This window comes from Scyliorhinus torazame, chromosome 8 (assembly GCF_047496885.1).
Source record: "Scyliorhinus torazame isolate Kashiwa2021f chromosome 8, sScyTor2.1, whole genome shotgun sequence".
Lineage (NCBI taxonomy): Eukaryota > Metazoa > Chordata > Chondrichthyes > Carcharhiniformes > Scyliorhinidae > Scyliorhinus > Scyliorhinus torazame.
The window spans coordinates 73,156,769-73,184,187 of record NC_092714.1 but is presented as its reverse complement, the minus strand read 5'-3'; the positions used below and the strand labels follow the sequence as shown (position 1 = coordinate 73,184,187).

At 49.7% G+C, this 27,419-nt stretch overlaps 1 protein-coding gene across 1 annotated transcript in view; it reads left to right on the top strand.

The window, feature by feature from the left end:
* f5 (coagulation factor V) overlaps positions 1-27,419 on the top strand; it is a 229,780-nt gene that overhangs the window by 146,300 nt on the left and 56,061 nt on the right. The window contains exons 15-19 of the mRNA XM_072513824.1: positions 414-650; positions 759-987; positions 1,813-1,995; positions 2,300-2,416; positions 16,796-16,867. Coding sequence (XP_072369925.1) covers positions 414-650; positions 759-987; positions 1,813-1,995; positions 2,300-2,416; positions 16,796-16,867 — 838 coding nt within the window. The remainder of the gene's footprint in view (positions 1-413; positions 651-758; positions 988-1,812; positions 1,996-2,299; positions 2,417-16,795; positions 16,868-27,419) is intronic.

Here is a 27,419-nt window from a genome sequence, read left to right as displayed (position 1 = left end):
GTCCTTTAAGGAAGGAAATCTGCCATCCTTACCTGGTCTGGACTACATGTGACTCCAGACCCACCGCAATGTGGTTAACTCTTAACTGTCCCCTCATGGGCAGTCAGGAATGGGCAATGCTGGCCCACCCACTGACACCCAGGTTCCATGAACAAATAGTAAAACAAATTCTTCTAATCCTGCAAAATGTATTCTTAATGATAAACATTTTGAATGATCATCATTCCCAGCATCATAATGTTCCGACTGGAAGGACATTTGAAGGTCACTCAACATGGCCTACCTCTGATGTAAGCTCACAGGCATTTTCAAAGTTGCACTGTCTATATCCAGGTGCAGAGAATAAGGCAATGTGGTAAAAAAAACTTACTTAACGTAGCATTAACTTTCTAAAACCTGCACTTATTTATCAGGTTATGTTCAAAAACCTTGCTTCAAGACCATACTCCATTCACGCACATGGAGTATCATATGAAAAATCATCTGAAGGAGAGGGATATGAAGATTTCTCCTCTGATTGGTTTAGATCCGATAATGCTGTTCTCCCAAAACACACGTACACTTATGTGTGGAATGTGCCACCTCGGTCTGCACCAAGAACCACCAATTCAGTCTGCAAGACCTGGGTCTACTATTCCAGCGTGGACTATGTAAGTGTTCTAGACACAAAATGTCAGAGGAGAATCTAAGGATTTTAAACTACAAAATGAAATATTTTCACTTTGCAAATGTTTAAAGTATTGTTTCATTCCTTATAGGTGAAGGATATTAACTCAGGTTTGATTGGGCCTTTGGTGATCTGTCAGAATGGAACACTGAACAACATTAATGAAATTCCTGGCGATGCTCGCGAGTTCGTTTTGCTCTTCCATACTTTCGATGAAACTAAAAGTTGGTACCTTCATGACAACAAGGAGCAACTTTGTAAGGAGTCCTGTGAGATGGGCAAGAACGATTCCAATCTTGTACGGCGCAATACATTTTATGGTAATTACTCTGTTCTCAGTATTAAAATGCCTTTAACTTTAAAATCCCTACAATAACCTCAGCTGTCAACTTTTTTCAGAAAATCGGGCGTGATAACGAATAGCAATGTTTGCAATTGAATCCCAAGGTAGATTTTTATTATAGGCATTCCTTCTAGTTATTCCCCTTTTTTTCTCTGTTAAATAATCCTCCTGTAAACAAACAAAGTGAACAAGTGGACTCCACAGCACCCTCACCACCATGTCTTCATGAGGTGAGACATTTCTTCAGGAACTTTAGTTCTATATGCAGATTATTAATTTGTGTGGGCATAATACTGGCACTGGAATTTCTGCCCACAATAGGACGACAACTCCAGTTAGACAGATCCTTGGAAGTTTTGTCATGTGGCCTCTCGCCTCCGACCACTTCATTTAGTCAAACAACTTTTTAAACCTATCTCCAGCATTTTAAAGAAAATAATAAACTAAAGTGTTCAAAGGAATGAAAAAAAATGAGCAATTTATTTAACCCCCCCCCACCCTGTGATTTTTCCTGTGTCCTGTTTGCAGCAGAGGCCAATATATTAATATTTCCTTCCTGGAGATTGCAGGACAGTCCCGGAAGTTTGACAACTCAAAGTGATAATCCGTAACAATTTTAATTCAAATAATGTGCCAGCAAAATTAACAATTTTCACACTTGTATAGAATCACTACAGGCATCAGGAGGCTATTTGGCCCATCGATAGTAGACAGTTTTGTGAGTGGATCATTGCTTTCAAAATACCCAGTAATATTTATACACAATTGTTTTCTGGGTTAAACAACAAATTTATTTTTCCAGCTATAAATGGATTTGTCAATGCCTCTTTAAGGGGTCTGGTGATGTTCGAAAAAGAACTGGTGCGATGGTATTTGATTAACATGGGAAGCTCAGAGGATGTGCATTCAATACGTTTCCATGGTCAGACGTTCATTGAAAGAAGGGAGAGTGAGCATCGCTTGGGCATTTACAATTTATATCCAGGTAAGGGGGGGGGGGAAAGTGTCTGTGCTACTTCACCCTTTGACACAATTAAAGAACTAAGAGAATCTATTAAGAAGTCTTACAACACCAGGTTAAGAGAATCTAATCATTTCTGTACTGCAATCAAATACACTTCTTTAGATTCCTATTATTTTGTCTCTATTGATTTATATTATAGTAGTAAAGTGATAATATAAGTGAGAACAGAATTATTTCTACTGCACAGAATTCAAGGAATTGTGTATTTTTCAACTCTTCTGACATGAAATTCTTTCTAATCAAACCATTGTACTGAAATACATAGGTGCCTTTAGAACCATTGAAATGCGTTCATCTAAACCTGGTATATGGCTATTAGATTGTGAAAATGGAGAGCATTACAAAGCAGGGATGCAAGCACATTTGTTGGTTCTCTCACAAGGTATGTGCACGTATAGAATTATTAAGTGTAAAAATGTACACCACATTATTTTCTGTGGCACAAAATATACATGGTATCATCATGAGAAGTAAAATTTAATGTATAACATTTCAAAATCAGAAAAATGGGGCACAGTTCAGTGATCCCGTTGTGCCCGGCGCAGATCCGGGTGTGACTGGTGAATTGCGCGAAAGCCTCAAATTAGACTCTGCGCCGGGCCAACCGAAAGTCACCCGACAAGCTCGGCCGGGCACGATCTGGATCTAACTCTCACTGGGTGAGATCTAGATCTGAATATTCAAAGGAGCCTTATGGCTCATTTAAATACCCGGACACCAGATTACTCACTGGCCGCGCCTTGGAGACCTTGCCAGGGTGCCGTTTAGTACTGGCACACGCAAATGCAGGCCAAGCACAACGACAGCTGGTGGGCTCCCTTGGCTATTGGAGACCCCGGGTGCTCGGGAATTGGGTAGGGTGGCAGCTAAGTACTCCCCCTGGCACCTGGGAACCTTGCAGCACCAGAATACCAGTTTGGCAGTTCCGGGTGATCAGGTGCCAGGTTGGCACTGCCAGGGGTCACACCCAGGGGCCTTACCAGATAAAGGGGGATGAGGGGGAGTTCACAGTTGCCTCCCCAATGTTGCAGGGGTGAGGGTGGGGTCAAAAGAGTGAGTGGGGGCTGAAAGGAGGGGGGACGGAGATCCGGGCTGCCGGACAAAATGCCGCCCTGATCTTTGAGGAGCCTTTCCGGCGAGCCTCAACTCGCCAGTGGGAAATCCCTCGCCAGTGGGAAATCCCTCTATATGTGACTTCGGTGGAGAGAATCTCCCCAAGGCCAAAAAAACCCGGCAAAGTACAATAGGATAGCGGAGTGTTTCTCAGTGCTGCAGCCGCCAAGAAATACCCCGCTAAATGCACCGTTCATAGGACTTTAACTTCAGTCTGCTGAATTGCACCCATAGAAAATAGGAGCAGGAGGAAGCCACTTGGCCCTTCGAACCTGCTCCGTCATTCACTATGGTCATGGCTGATCATCCAACTCAGTGTCCTGTTCCTGTTTTCCCCTCATATCCTTTGATCCTTTTAGCCCTAAGTGCTATATATAAACCTTTCTTGAAAACATGTAATGTTTTGGCCTCAACTAATGTTTGTGGTAGCAAATTCCACAGGCTCACCATTCCCTGGGTGAAGAGGTGTTTCAACCAAATATTCCTGCAATTCCTTACAGTTTGATTGGCCAACTGCCAAATGCAAAAGTTGAAAGGGCAGGACATGGCATATATAATTGTAGCCACAAATTAGTTCAAGGACATGATGTATCTGAAGGCACAAATTGTTCTTAAATTCAGAATTTGCCTGAATTTCTCGGTAGTATTTTCCAGAGCCGAAATAAAAACAAAACCTAGGCTATCCATTGGCATGTCTCCCTCATTCAAATTACTCCACTCTGTCTTTCTGTTTATATTCTATTGTTTTGTCTCCTTTCTTCTGTCTTCATTTCTCTAGCCTTCGTGTACTTACTCTCACTATGTCTATTTTGTTCCTCGTGTCTCTTGTGAGTTTGATTAGATCCATGCAATTAGTAATATAATTAAAGTACAAAATAACAACTTAGGAGAAAAGTATTAACATTCCCCCATTAATAAGACAAACAAAAAATATTTGGCATGGACACCAGGCATTGAATGGCCTCCTTCCGCAACCATTCCATGATTCTGTGAAATGTTGCTGAATATTTGTAGTACAAAACTTGAGTATTGGTGAAAAATGAGACAGGCTGTGGAAACTTTTCATCTTGTACTCATCAGGACAGGCACAATAATACCAACTGTCACTTTTCCGACAGCATCTTCACAGCACCAAAAATCAGGACACAAAGAAGTTGGAAATGTGTCCATTTTCAGCAGTACACACATCTCCAATTTCCCTACATCGGTGGGGTAAACCTGTCCACTCATCTCCCTCCCTGACGCATAATTTCCACCAGAAGATATGCAATAGAAATTCAGCAGATTCTCTAATCCCCCTCAAATGATAGTCTCCTGCTAAGCGTATGGTGACAATCGGCTATCTCTCCCCTCCCACCCAGTATTTTATTCCCTTTATTCTTCATAATGACTGCTAGTGATTGGTGATTGATCCACTGTTCCCTTGATTAGTTACTTATGAGCTATGGTAAAATAGCTGTAATAAAATGTTTGCCATATATAGTTGAATCAATTTTTTAGCTGTTTACATTAATTGTGTGGATTTAATGCTTAATTAACGACTTCCAAAAAACAATTGCATTTGGGTCTATCTCCCTTTCTTTTTTTATTATAAATTTAGAGTACCCAATTATTTTTTTCCCATTAAGGGACAATTTAGCATGGCCAATCCACCTAACCTGCACATCTTTCGGTTGTGGGGGTGAAACCCATGCAGACATGGGAAGAATGTGTTGACTCCACAGGGACAGTGACCCAGGACCAGCATTCGAACCCGGGTCCTCAGCGCCGTGAGGCAGCAATGCTAACCATTGTGCCACATGCCGCCCGCTACCTCCCTTTCAATGCCATATTCCCATTAACTCTGTTTCTCTATTCAAAGATTTTTCCAGCGTTTACTGATTTTATTTCAATTTGTAGCATCCAGTCTTTTAATTCATTTTTTAACTTTTATGTACAGTTTGTACTGACCAGTGCAAGTCAGTGTACAGGTTACTTTTCACTGTGATTCTCACGGTGTTGAGCACAAGAAGGTAATATATTTCATAATTTGGTGCACATATGCAGAGATTGTGAACAAAAGTAGAAATTTAACCTTGAGATTTAACCTCTCGAGCTTGTACCATCAATCAATGAGATCATGGTTGATCTGCCAATAATTCCATACAATAATAATCTTTATTAGTGTCACAAGTCGGCTTACATTAACAATGAAGTTACTGTGAAAATCCCCTAGTCACCACACTTCGGCGCCTGTTCGGTACGCAGAGGGAGAATTCAGAATGTCCAATTCACCTAGCAAACACGTCTTTCGGGACTTGTGGAGGGAAACTGGAGCACCCGGAGGAAACCCACGCAGACACGGGAAGAACGTGCAGACTCCGCACAGACAGTGACCCAAGCCGGGAATCGAACCCGGGTCCCTGACGCTGTGACTAACCACCCTCCTGCCCCATAATCCTGCCGCCCTCCTTTGCCCCATAATCCCTTAATGTCTTTGGTTAACAACAATCTAGCAATTGCAGATTCAATGATTAACAAGTGGCCGAGCGTCAGTTGCAGTTTGTAGCAGAGAGTTCCAAACTTCTACCACCCAGTCCCTGGGATTTTCTCAGATATCGACAGAGGCCGATGTTGGGCAGGAAAAGCGCCGCTGAAGCCACCAACGGCAATGGCGGCTTTCTCTACCATATGATGCGGATCTTTGAAAAGAAAATTTCAAGTCTCGTATTCCATGACGTATCGCTGGCGGGGTAGCCTCTGACACGTCCTCCCAACCAGCAACTTTGGCATTTGATGATCCGGGCACCATATTTTAAGACTGCCCCAGCGCACAGTGAACAAACCAGTTCATCTAGGTACTCCTTCAGCATAATCTGCGCCCCCCCCCCCCCCCCCCCCCCCCCGGCACTACCCTGGCATCCCCGGTGCTACCCAGGCACTACGCTGGCATCAAGTTGGCACTACTCTGGCACCAAGCTGGCATTGCCTGGGCACTATCTGGGCAGTACCCAGGCATGGCCCTCGCCCCTCTGAGTGCTGCATTCACCTGAGATTCCCTTGGCTGCTCACCAAGTGCACACCTTCGGAGACCAATTGTGCTTCACACCTATTCTGTCATCATGCTGCTGTGGATGGACATTTTGGTGAGGGGGAATTGTTCCCGCGCATGGGCTTGGAAATTATATTTAAATTTATTCTAATGATGTTCCTGATCTTCAACGTCAGGAATTGTGGCCGATCACTGATGGGGGAGAGGACAATCGCTTCATGCCTTCATGAAACAAAAAAATATATTTTTTTAAGGAAACGCTACTTTGGACTTCTCTGGATATTTTCCACTCCCGTCACCAAACATGCCCGACATGAACGGGAGCAGAAAATTCCAGCCTTTGTGTGTAAAAGTATTTCTTAATCTCACTTCCTATTTTTAGAATATGCTCTTGACTTCTAAACTTCCCTACCAGCAGAACTAGCGTTGACTTACCTTTAGTGTAGTGGTCTGAGTACAGTACCGTCCATACGTGATGTAAGAAGGCACAGAGTTAGGGTCAGTGTGGTGTTCGCCGAGACATAGACACGGAATTAGATCCTTGCCTGTATCTTTCAGTGGTTGGCACTGTTGCTTCGCAGCTCCAGGGCCTCAAGTTCGATTCCCGGCTTGGGTCACTGTCTGTGTGGAGTCTGCATGTTCTCCCCATGTCTGCGTGGGTTATCTCCAGGGTCCAGTTTCCTCCCACAGTCCAAAGATGTGCAGGTTAGGTGGATTGCCCATGCTAAATTGTCCTTAGTGTCCGAAAGGTTAGGTGGAGTTACTGGGTTACGGAGGTAGGGTGGAGGTGTGGGCTTAAGTAGGGAGCTGTTTCCAATGGCCTGTGCAGACTCAATGGGCCAAATCTCCTCTTTCTGCGCTGTAAATTATGTGATATGATTATATTATCTATGACATGTAGATATGTATAAGTAGTTAATAAATAGTTGCTGTTGATATACAGAAGATTATGGAGACTTCGTCATCAGACATGTTCTGTAACCAACACCATCCTATCTGTTCCATTTAATAACTTCAAAATGTTGATCAAACAGCCCCCAAGCTTTTAAATTCCAAAGAATGCAACCCTAGTTTGAGTAATCGCCCGCGTAATTTAACCTTTGGATTCCAGGTATTATTCTGGTAAATCTACACTGCATTCCATCTAAGGCCGATTATATAAAGCCCAGAACTGCTCACAATGATCCAAGTGTGGTTTAACCGTGATTTTGCATAGCTGAAGCATGACTTCACCCAGCATAAAGCATTGCGTGATAAAAATGCAGATAAAGAATTTGGGAGGGGAACGATTTCACAAATGTTTGCCGGCTAGTCCCTTGATTAAATGGGGCTGCAAATGTCTTAGCAGCTAGATGCGAATATGGCCAGGATTTTCCAGCTCCTCCAGCCGTTGGGGTCCTCCAGTCCTGCGAAAGGTGATGCCCGTGGCAGGTTCCCCAGGAGCACAGCCTGTGAGCAACGCCAAATGGCCACTGACTTCAGTTGGACCAGAAAACCTTGCTGATGGTCAATGGCGAGGGTGCTGGAAAACCCACCACAGGGTGGGGTACTGGAAGATGCCAGCCTATATATTTTACTCACCTAGCAAGCATATGGCAATATTTTTAAAAGACTGACAGACTTATAATGCAGTTAAATAGAGTGCAGACAATGCCTCAGTCAGTATCACTTTTCTCCATAAATAAGGGGCGGGATTCTCTGATCCAGCGGCGAAGTAAAACCCAGAGAGATTTATGACGGCAGGAACGGGATGCCGTCAGTAGCGATTCTGGCCCACAAAAGGACGGGCGTGGTTAGAAGCGTGGTGGGAGCGGCCCCAGACCGGCATCGGATAGGCACGACGCCTCAATGACGCTGGCCCGCGTCATTTAAGGTGCGCGAGCAGCGCTCAGTCCCGAGACCCGCAAAATGGCCACCGCCCGCTGTGCCGCCCCGAGGTTCAAGAACCACGACCTGGACACGCTGCTGGACGTGGTGGAGGAGAGGAGGGCGGTCCTGTGCCCCAGACGTGGACACCACCACCCGCGCAGCACCGTCCGGCGTTTGTGGAGGGACGTGGGCAATGCCGTCAGCACCGTGGGGCACACTCCACGTACCGGCGAACAGTGCCGGCAGAAGATGCACGACCTTACAAGGGCAGGCAGGGTGAGTGCACAGTGACGTGCCCCTGGCACCACCCCCGCATACCTCCCACACATGTGAAAGGCGCCACCCCCCCCCTGCAGGGGGACGGCGCAACCCCCTACCTGACCCACAAGGGCTGCACCCACCCATGCCAGGTGCTTTGGCCGGGTGCCCCGTGCTGCCATGCCATCATATACCCAACATCTGTGCTGCCTGCGTCGGCCTGCCTAACACTGATGTTTGTTCCCCCCCGCCCCCCCCCCCCCCCAAGGATAAGACTGCCCACAACCACATGGAGCGGGAGAGAACCGGAGGGGGTCCACCCGTACTGTACCTGCTCACCATCCATGAGCAGAGGGCATGGGACCTCGCAGGCGGAGCCGAGGACCGGGAGGTTGCCGGCTGTCAGGTCAGAGGCGAACCAGCAATTGAAACTCCCCCGCCTGACTCCCCCTCCGCCCCCCCATACCCCATGCCCCACTGCACCCCCCACACCCCATGCCCCACTGCACCCCCTCACCCCATGCCCCACTGCACCCCCTCACCCCATGCCCCACTGCACCCCCCACACCCCATGCCCCACTGCACCCCCTCACCCCATGCCCCACTGCACCCCCTCACCCCATGCCCCACTGCACCCCCTCACCCCATGCCCCACTGCACCCCCTCACCCCATGCTCCACTGCACCCCCTTACCCCATGCCCCACTGCACCCCCTCACCCCATGCCCCACTGCACCTCCCACACCCCATGCCCCACTGCAATCCCCACACCCCATGACCCACTGCATCCCCTCACCCCATGCCCCACTGCACCCCCCTCACCCCATGCCCCACTGCACCCCCCTCACCCCATGCCCCACTGCACCCCCCCCCCCACCGCTGTCCACCTGTCTAATGAAACATGCTGTCTTATGTGCTACAGGACCAGCCGCCGGTGGTCCCGGCCCGTCTGGCGTTGCAAGCCCACGGCCAGTGCCAGGACCAGTGGCCCCCAGGCACGCAGGCTACGGCGGGGAGGCCAGACGCCATGGAAGCCCTTCCACTAACACAGAGACCCAGGACACTGAGATACAGAGGACGGACACCCAGGACACCGAAAGCCAGGACACAGACACCCAGGACCCAGATGCACACGACACCGAGGACACTGACACACAGAGGACTGACACACAGAGCACGCAAACCCAGAGGACTGACACACAGGACACTGACACACAGAGGACTGACACACAGAGCACGCAAACCCAGAGGACTGACACACAGAGGACTGACACACAGAGCACAGCAACCCAGAGGACTGACAGACTGGACAGTGAAACACAGACAGGGGCGAATCAGGGCCCATCAGGCCAGGGGTCGACGCAGGACACCCCGGACATTGGCTCCGACGACGACCTTGACTTCTCGGCACTGCTGTCGCCCACACCCTCCACCATCGCAGAGACTCTCACCTCGGTTGGGCACTTTATTGATGAGGCTTCTGGGACACTGACTGGTGCGCACCACACAGCTGAACCGGTGCAGCAGGTGGAGGTAGGAACAGCCGAGGAGCCGGACGGTCGGAGGGCAGCCCAGCCCCAGCAACCAGCTGCCGCCCAGACGGTTGCCGGGTTCCTGGACTTACCAGACCCACCCATACACCCGGTGGAGTTAGACACCCAGGGACTAGACAACGGGTTGACGGGCGGCTTCCAGCAGCTGCAGACGCAGGTGGAGGAGTCCATCCGTGTCCAGGAGCAGGGAGTAGTGCCGGTCATGGCTGCCACCCAGGCCGACAACGCACAGGTGGCGTCCGCGGTGGAGGCAATGGGGGCAACGGTGTCGGCCATGGGTCAGGTTCTGCAAGGCGTGGGGCTTCTTGTGCACGTGTCATCCATGGCCCAGGGCAGGGCTGCCCTCTCACAGGCGGCCATGTGGCAGAGCCAGCAGGACATTGCAGCCGCGCTCTGCAGTCTGGCCGAGTCTCAGCAGACCATCGCTGAGAGCACCGCTGGCCTTGCCCAGATGCTGGATGGTGTCGCACAAACCCAGAGGGAGGTGGCGCAGTCCCAGATGGGGATAGCCCACGCCCTGAGCTCCATCGCTGCGAACGTTCAGACCCTGGTTGATACCACAGCGGGCCTCCAGGACTGGCAGCGCCAAGTGTCGGTGGTGCCTCGGGGCTTGTCTCCGCTCGCACCCCCGTCCCATAGAGAGGACCGGGGGCCACCGGGCTCCCCAAGGGAGGAGGAGGGTCTGGAGCCTGTGCCGGTGACTCCTGCAGGGGAGGTCCCGGAACAACGCGGCACCTCGGACTCCCCCTGGTGCATCTGGTGGGCAGCAGGCAGAACAGGGTGGCACCACGACATCCAGGACGCCCGAGGAGCAGCCTGGCCCATCCAAGCTGGGCCGCCCCAGGAAAACAGCGACGACGAGGAGCCAAGTCGTAGGGCAGGAGTCTCAGCAGTCCGCCTCCATTCCTGCTGTAGCGTCTGGGGAGGCACAGAGACGTAGTGGTAGGGCCCGTAAGGCCAGGAAGTTACACACCTAGCAAGTTGGCACGGGTGCTGTGCACAGTTCAGTTATAGGGGCTAGGGCATGTGTATATAATCTTTCTAATTAAACTCACTGTTACACCAATGCAAGCTGTGCTATGTCCGATGCCTGCGGGGTTGGGTAGGGGACTGAGTGCCACTGTAGTTGACGGGTGAATGAACTTGAGCCCCGGTGGGTGTAATGGCGACCCCCCCCACCCCCCACTGCACGTCTACGCCACCCCGCCCCCAGTGATTCGACAGGGCCATGCAATGGAGTGTCCACCACGCAGACAGGGACCACCCAGGTGGAGGGTGTAAATGTGGCCATGAGTCAGACAATGTCGAACAGTTTGGAGCTCACAGCTCATCGCAGAGCGGGTGTGTCATCATCCTCCATGGCATCGAGCACACCCGCTTCCACAAGCAACCATGTGAGCCCGGCCCGTTGTGCCGCAGGTGGATGTATAATGGAGGGGTGTGGTGCATGAGGTCCTGTGGGAGCTAAGGGTGGTGGGTGGTGTGGGAGGTGCACCTCATGGGTGTTGTGAGAGGTGGGGGTGCGGGGTGGTGAGGTGGTGCTGTACAGTGGGGTCAGTGCCCGTGCTCAGCGAGCCCCTACCACCTAGTTGCTGAAACGTGCGGTGATCAACACCTCCCGTGCTCGCTGGCCGAGCCGGGGGAGTCGTACAGCCTCCCGTCCATATCCAGCCCCCATGTCCTGTCAATTCCCCCCCTGCTCCCCATCCTTCTCACCTGGAGAGCCGTGCCCTTCCCCGGGCTCCTCCTCGGCCTCCTCCTCCTCCTCTGCCTCCAGCACATCGCCCCTCTGCTGGGCTATATTGTGCAGGACGCGGCAGACCACAACGATGCAGCAGAACCGCTCCGCCGGGTACTGGAGGGCCCCTCCAGAGCGGTCCAGGCACCTGAAGCGCATCTTCAGCAGCCCAAAGCACCTCTCGACCACACCCCTGGTTGCTGCATGGGCCTCATTGTAGCGGGTCTCCGCGTTGGTCTGTGGCCTCCGTATCGGCGTCATCAGCCATGACCGCAATGGGTAACCCTCGTCGCCCAGCAACCAGCCCCTCAGCCGGGGGGGGGGGCGGGGGGGGGGGTCCCTCAAACATGGCAGGGATGAACGATTGTGCCAAGATAAACGCATCATGTGCACTGCCCGGGTACCGGGCGCAGAGGTGCAGGATCTTCATCTAGTGGTCGCAGACCACCTGAATGTTCATGCAGTTGTTCCCTTCCTGTTCATGAACACGTCCCTGTTCTCCGCTGGTGGCCGCATGGCGATGTGCACCCCAGCGATCGCCTCCTGGACCATGGGTATCCTGGCCACAGCTGCGAATCCCGCTGCCCGGGCATTCTGGTGGGCCCAGGCCACAGGGAACTGGATGTAGCGCGCTGCGATGTCGTACAGGGCGTCAGTCACTGCATGGATGCACCGGTGCACCGATGCCTGGGAGATGCCGGACAGGTCCCCACTCGGCGATTAGAACGGCCCCGTAGCGTAGAAGTTCAGGGCCACCGTAACCTTGACGGTCACCGGGATAGCATGTCCTCCCCCAGTTCCACACGGTGGTGCCAGGTGTGCCATCAGGTGGCAGATATGGGTGACGATCTCCCTGCTCATCCGGAGTCTCCTCCTGCATGCCCTATCCGGCAGGTCCTCGAAGGGCATGCGGCGTCGGTAGACACGAGGTCTCATCGGGCGCCTCCGGCGCCATGGCACCTCCTCTTCCTTCTCTTCCTCCACCTCCTCCTCCTTCTTCTCCTCTTCCTCCTCCTCCTCCTCCCCCCCCCCCCCCCATCCACATTAGTATCTTCATCCTGTGCCTCGCCCCGTCGTTGTCCTCCTCCTCCTGTGCCTGTCGGGCGGGTAGGCCTGCAGCCTGAGCGGGTGCCACCTGGCCCTCCGCAACCCGTCCCTCTGCTGCAGCCACCGCTGCTGCCGCCTCTCTGAGCCGCCTGCACCGACGTTGCCACAGGGCTGCATGCAGGGCAGCGGCCCCCACCACGGCGGCCAACATTGCTGGCTGGTGCCCAAACATAATGATCTGCAGGGGGTGGTGGGTAGACAACAGGTTTAACCATGGCGCATGGCCCCCCTCCACAAGCATATGCCAAGGGCTTCATGGCCGTCCTAGTTGGCCACTTGTGCCACGCTTGTGCCACACACAGACATGCACACCCACCCCTGGCTGCACCCACTATGCCCCAACTCCTGTTGCCTGTCCCTCATGATGGCGCCACCGATGGATGGCAGTGCTCTCACTGGGGGATGCCATGAGTGCGGCCCTGGACCTACCTGATGGTGGGTGCCGCCGGCGGGGTGGCCCGCCCCCATTGGGGGGGGGGGGGGGTCCGGCAACCATCCGCACGACCGTGGGCTCGCGCTCAGCCAGCGCCGAGGGTCGATGCCCATCAGCCTGGCCGCCGTAATGGCGGCTGTGGCTTAAGCACCGCCCTGCCATGGCGGGCAATTACCGGCCGGCAGGGCTGTCCTCCCCCCGATACTGGAGGCCCTCCCCCATCACCCCCTCAGTCCTCAGCCATGCCCGTGCCCGTTCCACCATCTGGAGGTACCCCCACGCTGATCCCCTCACTTCCTGCTTCCGGATCGTGTGTCAGCACGACTGGCTCACGATTTTTAAAAGCAGGTTAGCACGGCGCCGGTGTAACCTGGGGTCATACCGTTGGGACTTCAGCCCATCCGGGCCGCAGAATCGCCGGGGCCCCAGAGAATCGCGAAACGGACCCCCTCGGGCGATTCTCCGGTCCGTTCGGCGCTGATCACGACCATGTCGTTTTGGCTTGTTGGGAGAATCGCGAAACGGTGTTGGATCAGCGTCGCGCCAAAAACCGTTGGGAACGGGGATTCTCCGAACCGGCGTGGGATGAGAGAATCCCGCCCATTATTCTTGTCATTTTCCCCATCTCCTTGTTTTCACTCCATCAATTAACTTCTACACATGCTGCAATACTTCCTCTTGCAATATACGCCTGAATTTTACTCAGCAACCTCCTAACAGACACTTTATTTAGCAGCTTCTGAAAATCAGAATACACTACAGTCATTCATGCCTTTTATCCAGCCAAGCAATCATTTCTCTTCTACCTTTTAAAAAGGACCCTATCAAATTCGTCAAATGTGTTTTTTCTTTAACAAATGCATGCTGGCTGTTATACATTAACACTAAATGATCACTAAATGATCACTAATTTAATTTCAAATTTTGGCTCTTAAGAACTGAGATTTTAGACTAACTAGTCTACAGCTACCCAGTTAACCCTTCTCTCCTTTCATGAGTTTGTCACTGCCATTAGTAAACAAGGAAACAGCTGAATTTATATTTCTGTCGCTCTCGTCACATGTAGAAATGGAAAAAGTGGTCCATCCTTAACTAACTGAAGACTTACAATAATACCAAGAGGAGTAGAAACCCGGGAGAGTTTTAGACACTAACGAAGAGGGACCAACAAATTGATAAAGAGGGAGAAAATTGAATGAGAATAAAGTAATCAGAAATATAGAAAGAGATGATAAGAACTTCTACATATGGGTAAAAAAAAGATGAGAGCAGTACATGTAAATATAGATCACCTCGATGCTAAAACAGGAGAAATTCTAATGAAAAAGTGGAAATGGTCGAGACATTGATCAAATATTTTGTGTCTGCCCTCACAGTGGAAAACACAAAACATAACCAGAACTGGTAGGGATTCAATGAGAGTGCGGAGCTTGAAGTAAGGAAAAAAACTTGAGAAATTATAAAACTAGAATCTGACAAAAACATTGGCTCTCCAGTGTTCTAAAAGGGATAGCTGCAGAGATAGCGAATGCACTGTCCTGATTTTGCAAAATTTCCTGGATTTCAGAATAGTCCCAGTAGATAATGTAACACCATTATTTGAGAGAGGAGGGAGAGAGAAGGTAGGGAAGTACAGGTCAGTTAGTCTGATACCAGTTGTTGGGAAGTTGCCAGAATCTATTAACAAGGAAGTGGCAACAAGGTACTTAGAAAATCATAATATAATTTGGCAGAGTCAACATGGTTTTATGAAAGGGAAATTGTTTGGGGGAAATTTATTAGCCTTTTTTAAAATAAATTTTTGAGTACCCAATCATTTTTTTCCAATTAAGGGGCAAATTTAGCATGGCCAATCCACATAATCTGCACATCTTTGGGTTGTGGGATGAAACCCACACAGACATGGGGAGAATGTGCAAACTCCACACAGACAGTGACCCGGGGCCAGGATTCAAACCAGGGTTCTCAGCGCCATAGTCCCAGTACTAACCACTGCGCCACATGCCGCCCGTATCTATTAGCCTTTTAATGATGTAACTAGCAGGGGAGATAAAGGAGAACCAGTGGATGTAGCATACTTGGATTTCCAAAAGACAGGCAAGGTGTGTTCAAGGGGTTGGATGTAATATATTAATATTGGTTAAAGGACGGAAAACAGACAGTTAGAATAAATAGGTCACTTTCAGTTTGGCAGGCTGTTAATTGTGGGTGCCAGAAGAATCAAAGTTGGAGCTGCTGCTATTTATAACCTATATTAACAACTCAGATTAAGGGACCAACTGTCACGCTTCAAAGTTTGCTAATTTTACAAAGCTGGATGGGAACTATGTTCTGAGAAGAGCACAAAGAGTCTGCAAAGAAAAAAATGCAGATTAAGTGAATTGCAAAAGAAGGTGGCAGATGGAGTATAATGTGGAGGAATGTGAGGTGTATTACCTTTAGTAGAAAGAATAAAGAATTAGTATATATTTTGAACAGTGAGAAGCTGCGAAATGTTGACGTTCAGAGCAATTTGAGTGTCTGTGTGGAGAAATACAGAAAGTTAACATGCATGCGCAGCATACAACTAGGAGACAAATGGTATGTTGATCTTTATTGCAGGGTATTGTACAGGGCTTTGGTGAACCACACATCCAGTTCTGGTATCTTGACCGAAAAAAGAATGTGCCTCCCTTGGAGGGAGTGCAGCAAAGGTTCACTAGGCTGTTCCTGGGATGAAGGGTTTGTCCTTTGAGGAGAGGTTAAGAAGGCCCAGTCTTCATTCCCTAGTGTTATAAGAATGAGAGCTAATCTCACAGAAGCATAAAATTCTTAAGGGGCTTGATGGGGTAGATGCTGGGAAGATACTTCCATGGGGGGGGTGGCAGAGTGGTTAGCACTGCTGCCTCAAAGCTCCAGGGACCCGGATTCAATTCCGGTTTCGGACAACTGACTGTGTGGAGTTTGCACTTTCTCCCACTGTCTGCGTGGATTTCCTCCAGGTGTTCCAGTCTCCTCCCACAGTCCAAAGATGCGCAGGGTAGATGGATTGGCCAGTACTAAATTGCCCCTTAGTGTCCAAAAGGTTAGGTGGGGTTACTTCGGGTAGCGACATGGGCTTAGGTAGGGTGCTCTTTCCAAGGGCCGGTGCAGACTCGATAGGCCGAATGGCCTCCTTCTGCACTGCAAATTCTAAGATTCTATGGATAGACACTTTGCATTCCAGTGAACCACACGATGCAGAGTCTAGAACTAGAGGTCACAGTCTCAGAATAAAGGATTGGCCATTTAGGACTAAGTGAGGAGAAATTTCTTCACTCAGTGGATTGTTTGAAATTCTCTATCCCAGAGAGTTGTGGAAATTCCATCATTGGATATATTCAAGACTGCAATTGATATATTTTTGAATCCTAAGGGCACCGGGGGATATGAGGCTAGCATGCAAAGCTGGAGTTAAGGCAAAAGTCCAACCATGATCTGACTGAATGGCAGAATGGGCAAGAAGCTGAGTGGCCTACTCCTGTTCCTATTTCTTACTTTCTTATGTTACATTTTACACTGTCCTTGATTATTAGAGTAGTGGATGATCAACGTCAACAACATAGACTAAACAAAACGCTTCAGAAAGAAGAATGATTCAAGGTTATATCTAATGTAATATTTTCTTTGCTTTTTGTATAGATTGTGATTATCCATTGGGTATGGCATCTGGAAGTATAACTGATTCACAGGTCACTGCATCAAGCCATGAAGGTAAGTGCTTTGCTGTTGCTACTTTCAACAATCCAAATTGTTCCTAGAACATTTGTGAATGGGCGAACCTGGTGATGCCATGGATCAATCCAGTGTTCTTCAGTCCGCTGGTCTGATTTGGATCATGGTCAAACTAGGATGAAAACATTTTCCTCCAATGTGCGTCATAAACAAAAACAATTTTGGCGAATTTAGGCCAGAGTCCATACAATGTGATTAAACATAGTCTAGTACTAATTTTCATTTAGCAAAGTCGCAAGAGTGACTGGGATGGGAAATGGGAGTTTTGAACTGGACAACTACACAGTGTATTTTTGGTACATTGCAGCCTGCACTTGATTCTATAACCAAGGCCATAGAAATCTTGTGACCTTTCAGAAGCCAGTTCCTATTTCTATTCTCCTCTTCGCCGTTCTTCATTTTTGTCAACCACTCTCTTTGCATCTGCAGATCCCACACAGCATGTCATTGCTGGCATTGCTGGTGATTGTTTTCAAATATTTTTGTTGAAGGGTCTCTTTTCAAATGCATTCATTATCATGGACCCTCCACCCCTATTGAAATTATATGACAACATAATACGTTTAATATGAAATTGCTGCTTGTAAAATGTTATTTAAGAATGCTGGTACTTACTTACAGATATCAGAGAGATGGGTGTTTCAGCTTCTCACTGCAGAGTCTGTAGGTTTAGAGGAGCATCAAGAGAACAGGAGCCTGGAGAGAATAGGAACACATTGTGGGGGTAGGGGAAGAGGGCACAGTTCCAACCGTCACTCATTTGCTTACCCTTAACCATGACACATTAGCATTTTGCAGATCCCCATGGAAAGTCTCTTAAGGGGCACATTGACCCCAGTTTGAGAAACGCTGTTTTATCCTTGGTGCTCCATCCTGATCTTGTCCATTTGAAATCCTCCAAACTTCTGAAACGCATCTATAATAAAATAATTCTCTGCTAAATATTTGCCTCAGTGAGCTAAGAAGCTGTAACCACTGAGATTTTATCGTGATCAGATAGTTTGAACTTTAAACACTCCAATGAAGTGCCTCTCAATCGTGTCACATTTTCATTGGCGAGTTTCCTGAACCCTGGGAAGCCCATGCAAGAGACATTAAATTCAAAACCCTGTTGGAATCTGATTGACTCCAGAACTGCCCTCTGGAATTGCCCCATCCGCCGCCAATCAGTTGTATTTCAGAAACACCTTCTGAAACACCTGCCATCTCCTTCCTGAGGGTGATTAAAGATGGATAATAAATCGTGGTCTTTACAGGGATACCCACATCCCATAGATAAATAATAAATAAAAGTACCTTGTTAGGACATGATAATGATCGACCTTCCATAAATGAACAATTCATTCAAACGCACTCAAACCTCAATTAAATGCAGAGGTAGGTGCACTGGAGGTAGTTTGGGAATTCTTTACCTACTACCCCCTACCCTTGAACCCTCTGGGGGTTTAAAATTCCCCCTTGTATAAAGCACAAGTATATATGGCATCGTAAACATTTTCCCATTTCAAATAGGAATTGAAAATTATACCATTGTCTTCCTTCAAACCTTTAAAGTGTCATGTGCGCAGCAGTTGTCGACAGATACAATAACCAGGTCACTTACCAATTCCTGAATACATTCATCGAACCAACAAATATAGAACTGTAATCTTAAATGGGAAATTTAACACTGCAGCTCTTATCACCATATTAGGAGCTTCAGTTAATAAACACCAGGGTGTAGTCAATGCATTTCTCACGTGGTGACACGCAGACCACTGATTTTCACCCACTAATCTCAGCTTCTCAATAAGTTGATTTATTAGAAGCAAAGTTAACAGATCATAGAATGAAATGCATGAGTATAAACAATTTCCAAATCAATGCGCCTGGAAAGGTAATATCAGTTTTTTAGATTGTGTTCATCATAATACAACGGTTTTGGCAAGGAAATTAGAAAATATTGATGGTGCTTTCAAAGCTGTTGCAATATCTACAGCACTAGGATCCCTGGCTATACTTGAGTGCTTGATACTGCCATTAGGTACAAAATTGGAAAAATAATCCCATTCCCCAGTTGTGGTGGCATGAGACAATACTGTGGAGGCTTCTTATATAACCAAACAAGGGTTTATTGATAACAAGTAACGGTAAACTATACACAGGCACAGAGTCTCAAAACAGGTCTTCATGCCTGGGTCCGCACTACCAGGCCCCTGCACCCAGGGCCCCGTGCTTTTCCCCCATTAGTCAGGGTTTGTGCGCTCTTGTACGATAGACCCTGAGTGGGCCGCGAGGGCTCGCCCCTTAAAGGGGCCTTGCTACCACGCCAGTAGTAGTAAGAAGGAGGGGGGAGACACATGCCGGAAATGGACAGATTCGGGCAGCTTCTGAAAAGATCAAAGATGGTGTGAATGATTCAGATGTGATCTTCACCGCAACCTGAAATACTAAACAAATTATCTTTCCTCTTGTCCAACCTTGAATGACCTAGTATGTCATTGCAGGTGATGTGTTGAGTAGGCTGGGTCGATGTGGACTGCACTTGATGCAGTGTAGCGAGAGACAGACCTCCAACACTTGATAAGATGCAACACAATTTTATTTAACATCTAAACTATTATACATGTTTAACTGTGGGTTGACACTATGCTGACTTGACTGGAGACCTGATACTAGCCTAACCAGACTTACGAGCTACCACATGGTGTTTGCACTGGCCAGCGAACTAACTCTGACTGTCTCAGAGGCTGGGTTCCGAGAGAGCAGGAAAACTGGTGCCCTCTGGCTTTATAGTGGTTGTGTCCTGTCTGGTGATTGGCTGCTCTGTTCTGTGTGCTTACTGGTCATCCTGTGTGTCAATCACTGCCTGTCTGCACTCCATTGTATACATAGATGTATATTATGACATCTCCCCCCTCTTTTTTTTGTCCTGTATTGTGTGTGTTGAGATAATAAATATTAAGGTGCATGTGCGTGTGGATGTATATATGTGCATGACTATATACAGAATGTGCTAAAATTACCTTATGTACACAGGAAGGTGTCGCTAGTGCAGATATAGGGTAGATGAAACGGTAACAACGATATTTACAGAGGTCAAAACGATAAGGTAACACAGTTGTGCAAAAATCCAGTCTGTAAGTTTAGTCTCTGCGGTGGGCGACAAATTCTGGTTGACCGCCTCAAGGGTTGATCAGGGCCGCCGATATAAGGAAATAAGGAAAGAGAGGATCAATTATGAAGGTAGGCTAGCCAGTAACATTAGGAATGATAGTAAAAGTTTCTTTAAATACATTAAAAACAAACGGGAGGCAAAAGTAGACATTGGGCCGCTTCAAAATGACGCTGGTAATCTAGTGATGGGAGACAAGGAAATAGCTCAGGAACTAAGTAAGTACTTTGCGTCAGTCTTCACAGTAGAAGACATGAGTAATATCCCAACAATTCAGGAGAGTCAGGGGGCAGAGTTGAATATGGTAGCCATCACAAAGGAGAAAGTGCTAGAGAAACTAAGAGGTCTAAAAATTGATAAATCTCCGGGCCCAGATGGACTACATCCTAGAGTTCTAAAGGAGATAGCTGAAGAAATAGTGGAGGCGTTAGTTATGATCTTTCAAAAGTCACTGGAGTCAGGGAAAGTCCCAGAGGATTGGAAAATCGCTGTTGTAACCCCCCTGTTCAAGAAGGGAACAAGGAAAAAGATGGAAAATTATAGGCCAATTAGCCTAACCTCGGTTGTTGGTAAGATTCTAGAATCCATTGTTAAGGATGAGATTTCTAAATTCTTGGAAGTGCAGGGTCGGATTAGGACAAGTCAGCATGGATTTAGTAAGGGGAGGTCGTGCCTGACAAACCTGTTAGAGTCCTTTGAAGAGATAACAAATAGGTTAGACCAAGGCAAGCCTATGGATGTTATCTATCTTGACTTCCAAAAGGCCTTTGATAAGGTGCCTCACGGGAGACTGCTGAGTAAAATAAGGGCCCATGGTATTCGAGGCAATGTACTAACATGGATTGACAATTGGCTGTCAGGCAGAAGGCAGAGAGTTGGGATAAAAGGTTCTTTTTCGGAATGGCAACCGGTGACGAGTGGTGTCCCGCAGGGTTCAGTGTTGGGGCCGCAGCTGTTCTCTTTATATATTAACGATCTAGATGACGGGACTGGGGGCATTCTGGCTAAGTTTGCCGACGATACAAAGATAGGTGGAGGGGCAGGTAGTATGGAGGAGGTGGGGAGGCTGCAGAAAGATTTAGACAGTTTAGGAGAGTGGTCCAAGAAATGGCTGATGAAATTCAACGTGGGCAAGTGCGAGGTCTTGCACTTTGGAAAAAAGAATAGAGGCATGGACTATTTGCTAAACGGTGACAAAATTCATAATGCTTAAGTGCAAAGGGACTTGGGAGTCCTAGTCCAGGATTCTCTAAAGGTAAACCTGCAGGTTGAGTCCGTAATTACGAAAGCAAATGCAATGTTGTCATTTATCTCAAGAGGCTTGGAATATAAAAGCAGGGATGTACTTCTGAAGCTTTATAACGCATTAGTTAGGCCCCATTTAGAATACTGTGAGCAATTTTGGGCCCCACACCTCAGGAAGGACATACTGGCACTGGAGCGGGTCCAGCGGAGATTCACACGGATGATCCCAGGAATGGTAGGCCTAACATACGATGAATGTCTGAGGATCCTGGGATTATATTCATTGGAGTTTAGGAGGTTGAGGGGAGATCTAATAGAAACTTACAAGATAATGAATGGCTCAGATAGGGTAGACGTAGGGAAGTTGTTTCCATTAGCAGGGGAGACTAGGACCCGGGGGCACAGCCTTAGAATAAAAGGGAGTCACTTTAGAACAGAGATAAGGAGACATTTCTTCAGCCAGAGAGTGGTGGGTCTGTGGAATTCATTGCCACAGAGGGCGGTGGAGGCCGGAACGTTGAGTGTCTTTAAGACAGAAGTTGATAAATTCTTGATTTCTCGAGGAATTAAGAACTTGCGAGAGAGTGGGTAAATGGAGTTGAAATCAGCCATGTTTGAATGGTGGAGTGGACTCGATGGGCTGAATGGCCTTACTTCCGCTCCTATGTCTTATGGTCTTCAGGTCTTATGCTCTTGGATAGGCGGGACCGCCGCCAATGCGGGGGTCACAGAGGTCGGCAGGATTGCTGGTAGATCGGTGGCCTCGTGGTAGGGCACGTCCGGAGGAAGCATTGTGTGAGGCGGGACATCATGGTTAGGTGGCGGGCGTGGAACTCTGCGCAGCACCCGTCTGTTGCATCGTAGGAAGGAGCCATCAGCCATGCGGACGAGGAACGATCTCGGGGCCACTTGCTTGACCACCACAGCTGTGGCGGACCAGCCGCCGTCAGGCAACTGCACACGAACACAATCAGTTGGGACCAGCTTGGGGAGATCCGTGGCATGAGTGTCGTATGCTGATTTCTGTTGGGCCCGAGCTGCATCTTTTGTATGACCATGAGGTGGTCAAGGTCTGGAACATGGATGGCTGGAACCGTGGTTCGCAGAGTGCGATTCATGAGCATCTGCGCAGGAGACAACCCAGTGGACAGCGGGGATGCTCTGTATGCCAGCAGCGCCAGGTTGAAGTCGGAGCCTGAGTCTGCAGCCTTGCATAGTAATCTCTTGACGATATGGACCCCTTTCTCGGTCTTCCCGTTTGACTGCAGGTAATGGGGGCTGGAGGTTACGTGACGGAAGTTGTATAGGCGGGCAAAATTAGACCATTCCTGGCTGTAAAAACAGGGACCATTGTCACTCATCACCGTGAGCGGTATCCCATGCCTGGCAAACGTTTCTTTGCATGCTTTAATCACCGCCTTTGGCGTGAGGTCGGACAGTTTCACCACTCCAGGGTAATTGGAGAAGTAGTCGACCAGGAGGACATAGTCACGCCCCTTGGCGTGGAAAAGGTCGACACCGACTTTGGGCCATGGGGAGGTCACTATCTCATGTTGCTGCTGTGTTTCTTTGGATTGAGCTGGCTGAAATTTCTGACATGTGGGGCAGTTGAGGACCGTGTTGGCAACGTCCTGGCTGATGCCCGGCCAATAGACTGCCTCTCGAGCTCTGCGTCGACATTTCTCGACCCCCAAGGTGACCCCCATGGAGTTGGCCGAGCACCATAGCTCGCATGCTCTGCGGAATCACAATCCTATCGAGCTTCATGAGGATGCCGTCCACCACCGCCAGGTCGTCCTTGACGTTGTAAAACTGGGGACACTGTCCCTTCTGCCAGCCATTCGTGAGGTGCTGCATCACACGCTGTAGCAGAGGATCCTTGGCCATTTCCTCACAAATTTGGATGACCCTCTCACCAGTGGCCAGAAGGTTGGAGGCACACAATTGCACCTGCGCATCAATTTGGCAGACAAAGTCAGTTTGTTCACACGGTGTGGTGATAGACCTGGAAAGGGCATCTGCAACAATGAGTTCCTTGCCTGGCGTGTAGACAAGTTCAAAGTCATAGCGGCGTAGCTTGAGAAGGATTTGTTGTAACCGAGGCGTCATGTCATTCAAATCATTCTGGGTTATATGGACTAGTGGCCTGTGGTCCGTCTCAACCGTGAATTTTGGGAGGCCATACACGTAGTTGTGAAATTTGTCGATTCCCGTTAGGAGGCCCAGGCATTCCTTCTCGATCTGAGCGTACCGTTGCTCAGTGGTTGTCATGCTCTGGAGGCATACGCAACTGGGGCCCATGAAGAGGAGTCATCCCGTTGGAGGAGCACCGCCCCAATTCCGTCCTGGCTTACGTCAGTGGCTATTTTGGTCTCTTTGGTAGGGTCGAAGAACGCCAGAACCGGGGCTGTGGTGAGTTTTGCCCTCAGCTCACGCCATTCGTTCTCATGATCGGGCAGCCACTGGAGTTCCGTCGACTTTTTGACGAGATGGCGGAGGGCTGTGGTGTGTGCCGCCATGTTGGAAATGAACTTCCCGAGGAAGTTGACCATCCCTAGAAAGCGTAGGACCGCCTTCTTGTCCTCTGGGGTCTTCATGGCGTTGATCGCCGAGACCGTGTCAGCATCTGGCTGCACGCCTTGCTGCGAGATGTGGTCACCAAGGAATTTGATTTCTGATTGACCGAACGAGCACTTAGCTCTGTTGAGTCGGAGGCCATGCTCATGGATTCTGTGGAATACCTGCTTGAGGCAGTCGATGTATTCTTGAGCAGCTGTGGACCAGATTATGACATCGTCAACATACTCGCGCACCCCCTCGATACCCTCCATCATCTGTTCCATGATGCAGTGAAATGCCTCTGAGGCAGAGATGATGCCGAGCGCACCTGGTGAAGGCCTCCCGCCCCTTTGAACGCCTCAGCGTGGACTTCAAAAGGCCCCTCCCCTCTACCGACTGAAACACGTACTTTCTTAATGTGGTCGACGAATATTCCAGATTCCCTTTCGCCATCCCATGCCCTGATATGACGTCTGCCACCGTCATCAAAGCCCTCAACACCATCTTCGCTCTGTTCGGTTTCCCTGCCTATGTCCACAGCGACCGGGGATCCTCATTTATGAGCAATAAGCTGCGCCGGTACCTGCTCAACAAGGGCATTGCCTCAAGCAGGATGACCAGCTACAACTCCCAGGGAAACGGGCTGATGGAGTGGGAGAATGGGACGGTCTGGAAGGCCGTCCAGCTGGCCCTACGATCCAGAAATCTCCCGGCCTCCCGCTGGCAGGAGGTCCTCCCCGACGCAGTTCACTCCATTCGGTCGCTCCTGTGCACTGCGACTAAGGAAACTCCCCATGAACGTCTCTTGGCCTTCCCCAGGAAGTCCACCTCCGGGGTTTCGCTCCCAATGTGGCTGGCAGCTCCAGGACCCATCCTCCTCCCCAAGCACGTGCGGCTACACAAGGTGGACCCGTTAGTTGAGAGGATACAGCTACTTCACGCGAACCCGCAGTACGCCTACGTAGCGTACCCCGACGGCCGCCAAGACAGTCTCCCTCAGGGACCTGGCACCACCCTCCCTCCCCCCAGCGCACCACACCGCAGCCCCCGCTCCAGGACGTTCCGTCCTCCCCTTGGTCCCACCGGGGATGAAGATGAGGTCGACACGTTCCCAGAGTCACCGACGACCGAACCGACCCTGAAATCGCCCGATCATCTGAATTTATAAACTTTTCCTTAAAATGTAAAACACCTGAATGTAAATAGTTTTCCACCCCACCAGCTGGACTCTTTTTTAACGGGGTGAATGTGGTAGTCACAACTGTTGTATTGTATATACTGCATACGAGGGGTATTACGGTAAGGCCCCTGTACTACAGGTACGGGGGTAGATCCCTGCCTGCTGGCTCCGCCCAGTAGGCGGAGTATAAATGTGTGGGCTCTCCGAGCTGCAGCCATTTCGGCAGCAGCTGCGGGAGGCTACACATCTCTGTGTAATAAAGCCTCGATTACACTCTATTCTCGTCTCGTCGTAATTGATAGTGCATCAAGTGTCCTAACTTTGGGCCTCCCTCTGCTCTGACTTCTCTCTGACTTCCTCCTCCCACTGCAATCTGTCTGAACCCTCCTCCACACAATCGCACACCCCTCCCTCAGTTCCCCATGAGATTTCTCATCAGCAAGCCATGCTCTGTCCTAACCTGCCCCTTCAGATGTTTCCTAGCCTCCCAATGAGTGAGTGTGCATCTGCCAATACCAGATCCCCAGCTGCACCCTGGTGCCACAAACTACCCACCCAATACAGCTTGAAATTGGAAACATTGATCACGTCCTGTCAATTCCTGTACTTTTGGATTTGCTGGCCACTAATACCCCCCTCCCCGTCACCCACCTCTACACCTTACCAGATTCCATGGTGTTATCGCAATATGTTAATACTGCAGAATATGGGACTTCCGGGTGCGGCGATGACCAGCTGAGTCGCACGTTTCGGCAGCTCCCTGTGAAACGGACTTTTGGGCTCTTGATAGGAGCCCCAACGGCAATTTTGACGGCTAAAAACACTGTGCGGTAAACCAGAAGGGAATCCCCCCTGGATACGGATGGAAAAAGGAGGAGAAAGTGGCCAGATTGCAGTGGATCCTTTAGAACAGCGGCAAGGAAGGCAAGCAAAAACCAAGATGGCGTCGGAAGGTGGCAGTTTAACATGGGGCCCTGAACAACAAGAGTTCTTGAAATGCTGTGTGGAAGAGATCAAAAAGGAAATGAAGAAAGAGCTGTTGGCCCCGATACTACAGGCGATCGAAGGGCTAAAGGAGGAACAAAAGACCCAGGAGCGGGAGCTTCGGGTCGTGAAGGCAAAGGCAGCCGAGAATGAGGACGACATACAGGGCCTGGTGGTGAAGACGGAGACGCAGGAGGCACTTCAGAAACGATGTGTGGAAAGGTTGGAGGCACTGGAAAACAACGCAAGGAGGAACAACCTGAGGATTCTTGGTCTTCCTGAAGGTGTGGAGGGAGCGGACGTCGGGGCATATGTGAGCACGATGCTGCACTCGTTAATGGGAGCGGAGGCCCCGGCGGGTCCGTTGGAGGTGGAGGGAGCATACCGAGTGATGGCGCGAGGACCGAGAGCAGGAGAAATTCCCAGAGCCATAGTGGTGAGATTCCTCCGTTTTAAGGATAGAGAAATGGTCCTTAGATGGGCGAAGAAAACTCGGAGCAGTAAATGGGAGAACGCGGTGATCCGCGTTTATCAAGACTGGAGTGCGGAGGTGGCGAGAAGGAGGGCGAGCTTTAATCGGGCCAAGGCGGTGCTTCATAAAAAGAAGATAAAATTTGGAATGCTGCAACCGGCAAGACTGTGGGTCACATATCGAGGGAGGCACCACTACTTTGAGACGGCGGAGGAAGCGTGGACTTTTATTGTGGAAGAAAAACTGGAATGAGCGGGTTATTAAAAAGAACGTTCGAACAAAGTGATGGGGCGAATGTGGGGGGCAAAGAGGGGTTTTATGTACTAATCCTGCGATGTGGTAACTTTTCTCTCTCCCACAGGTGGTGATGGGGGGAGGAGGGGAGGTGGAGGAGATGGGGCGTTGGCCATTGGGGGCGGGGCCAAGGGAGAAGCGCGGGCTTGGTTCCCGCGCTATGATAATCATGGCGGGAATAGAGAAGCAGGAAGGAGGAGGCGTCGCACGGTGCGAGCCGAGGTCACGGGGGGAAGCCGGGGTCAGCCAGAGTTTGCTGACTTCTGGGAGCAACATGGGGGGAGTAATTACGCTAGCGGGGGATCTAGCGGGGGGGGGGGGGGGTGGGAGGGGGGAATTATTGGGTTGCTGCTGCTGGGGAGAGGGGGGAGCTGGTATGGGTGAGGATGGGCGGGGGGGCACCGCCTGGGGGAGATACAGCTGCGTGGGAACCGGGTGAGGAGCTGGAAAAAGGTGATGGCTAATCGACAAGGGGGGGGGGTAGGAAGCCCCCCAACTCGGCTGATCACGTGGAATGTGAGAGGGCTGAACGGGCCGATAAAGAGGGCACGGGTACTCGCACACCTTAAGAAACTTAAGGCAGATGTGGTTATGTTACAGGAAACGCACCTGAAACTGATAGACCAGGTTAGGCTACGCAAAG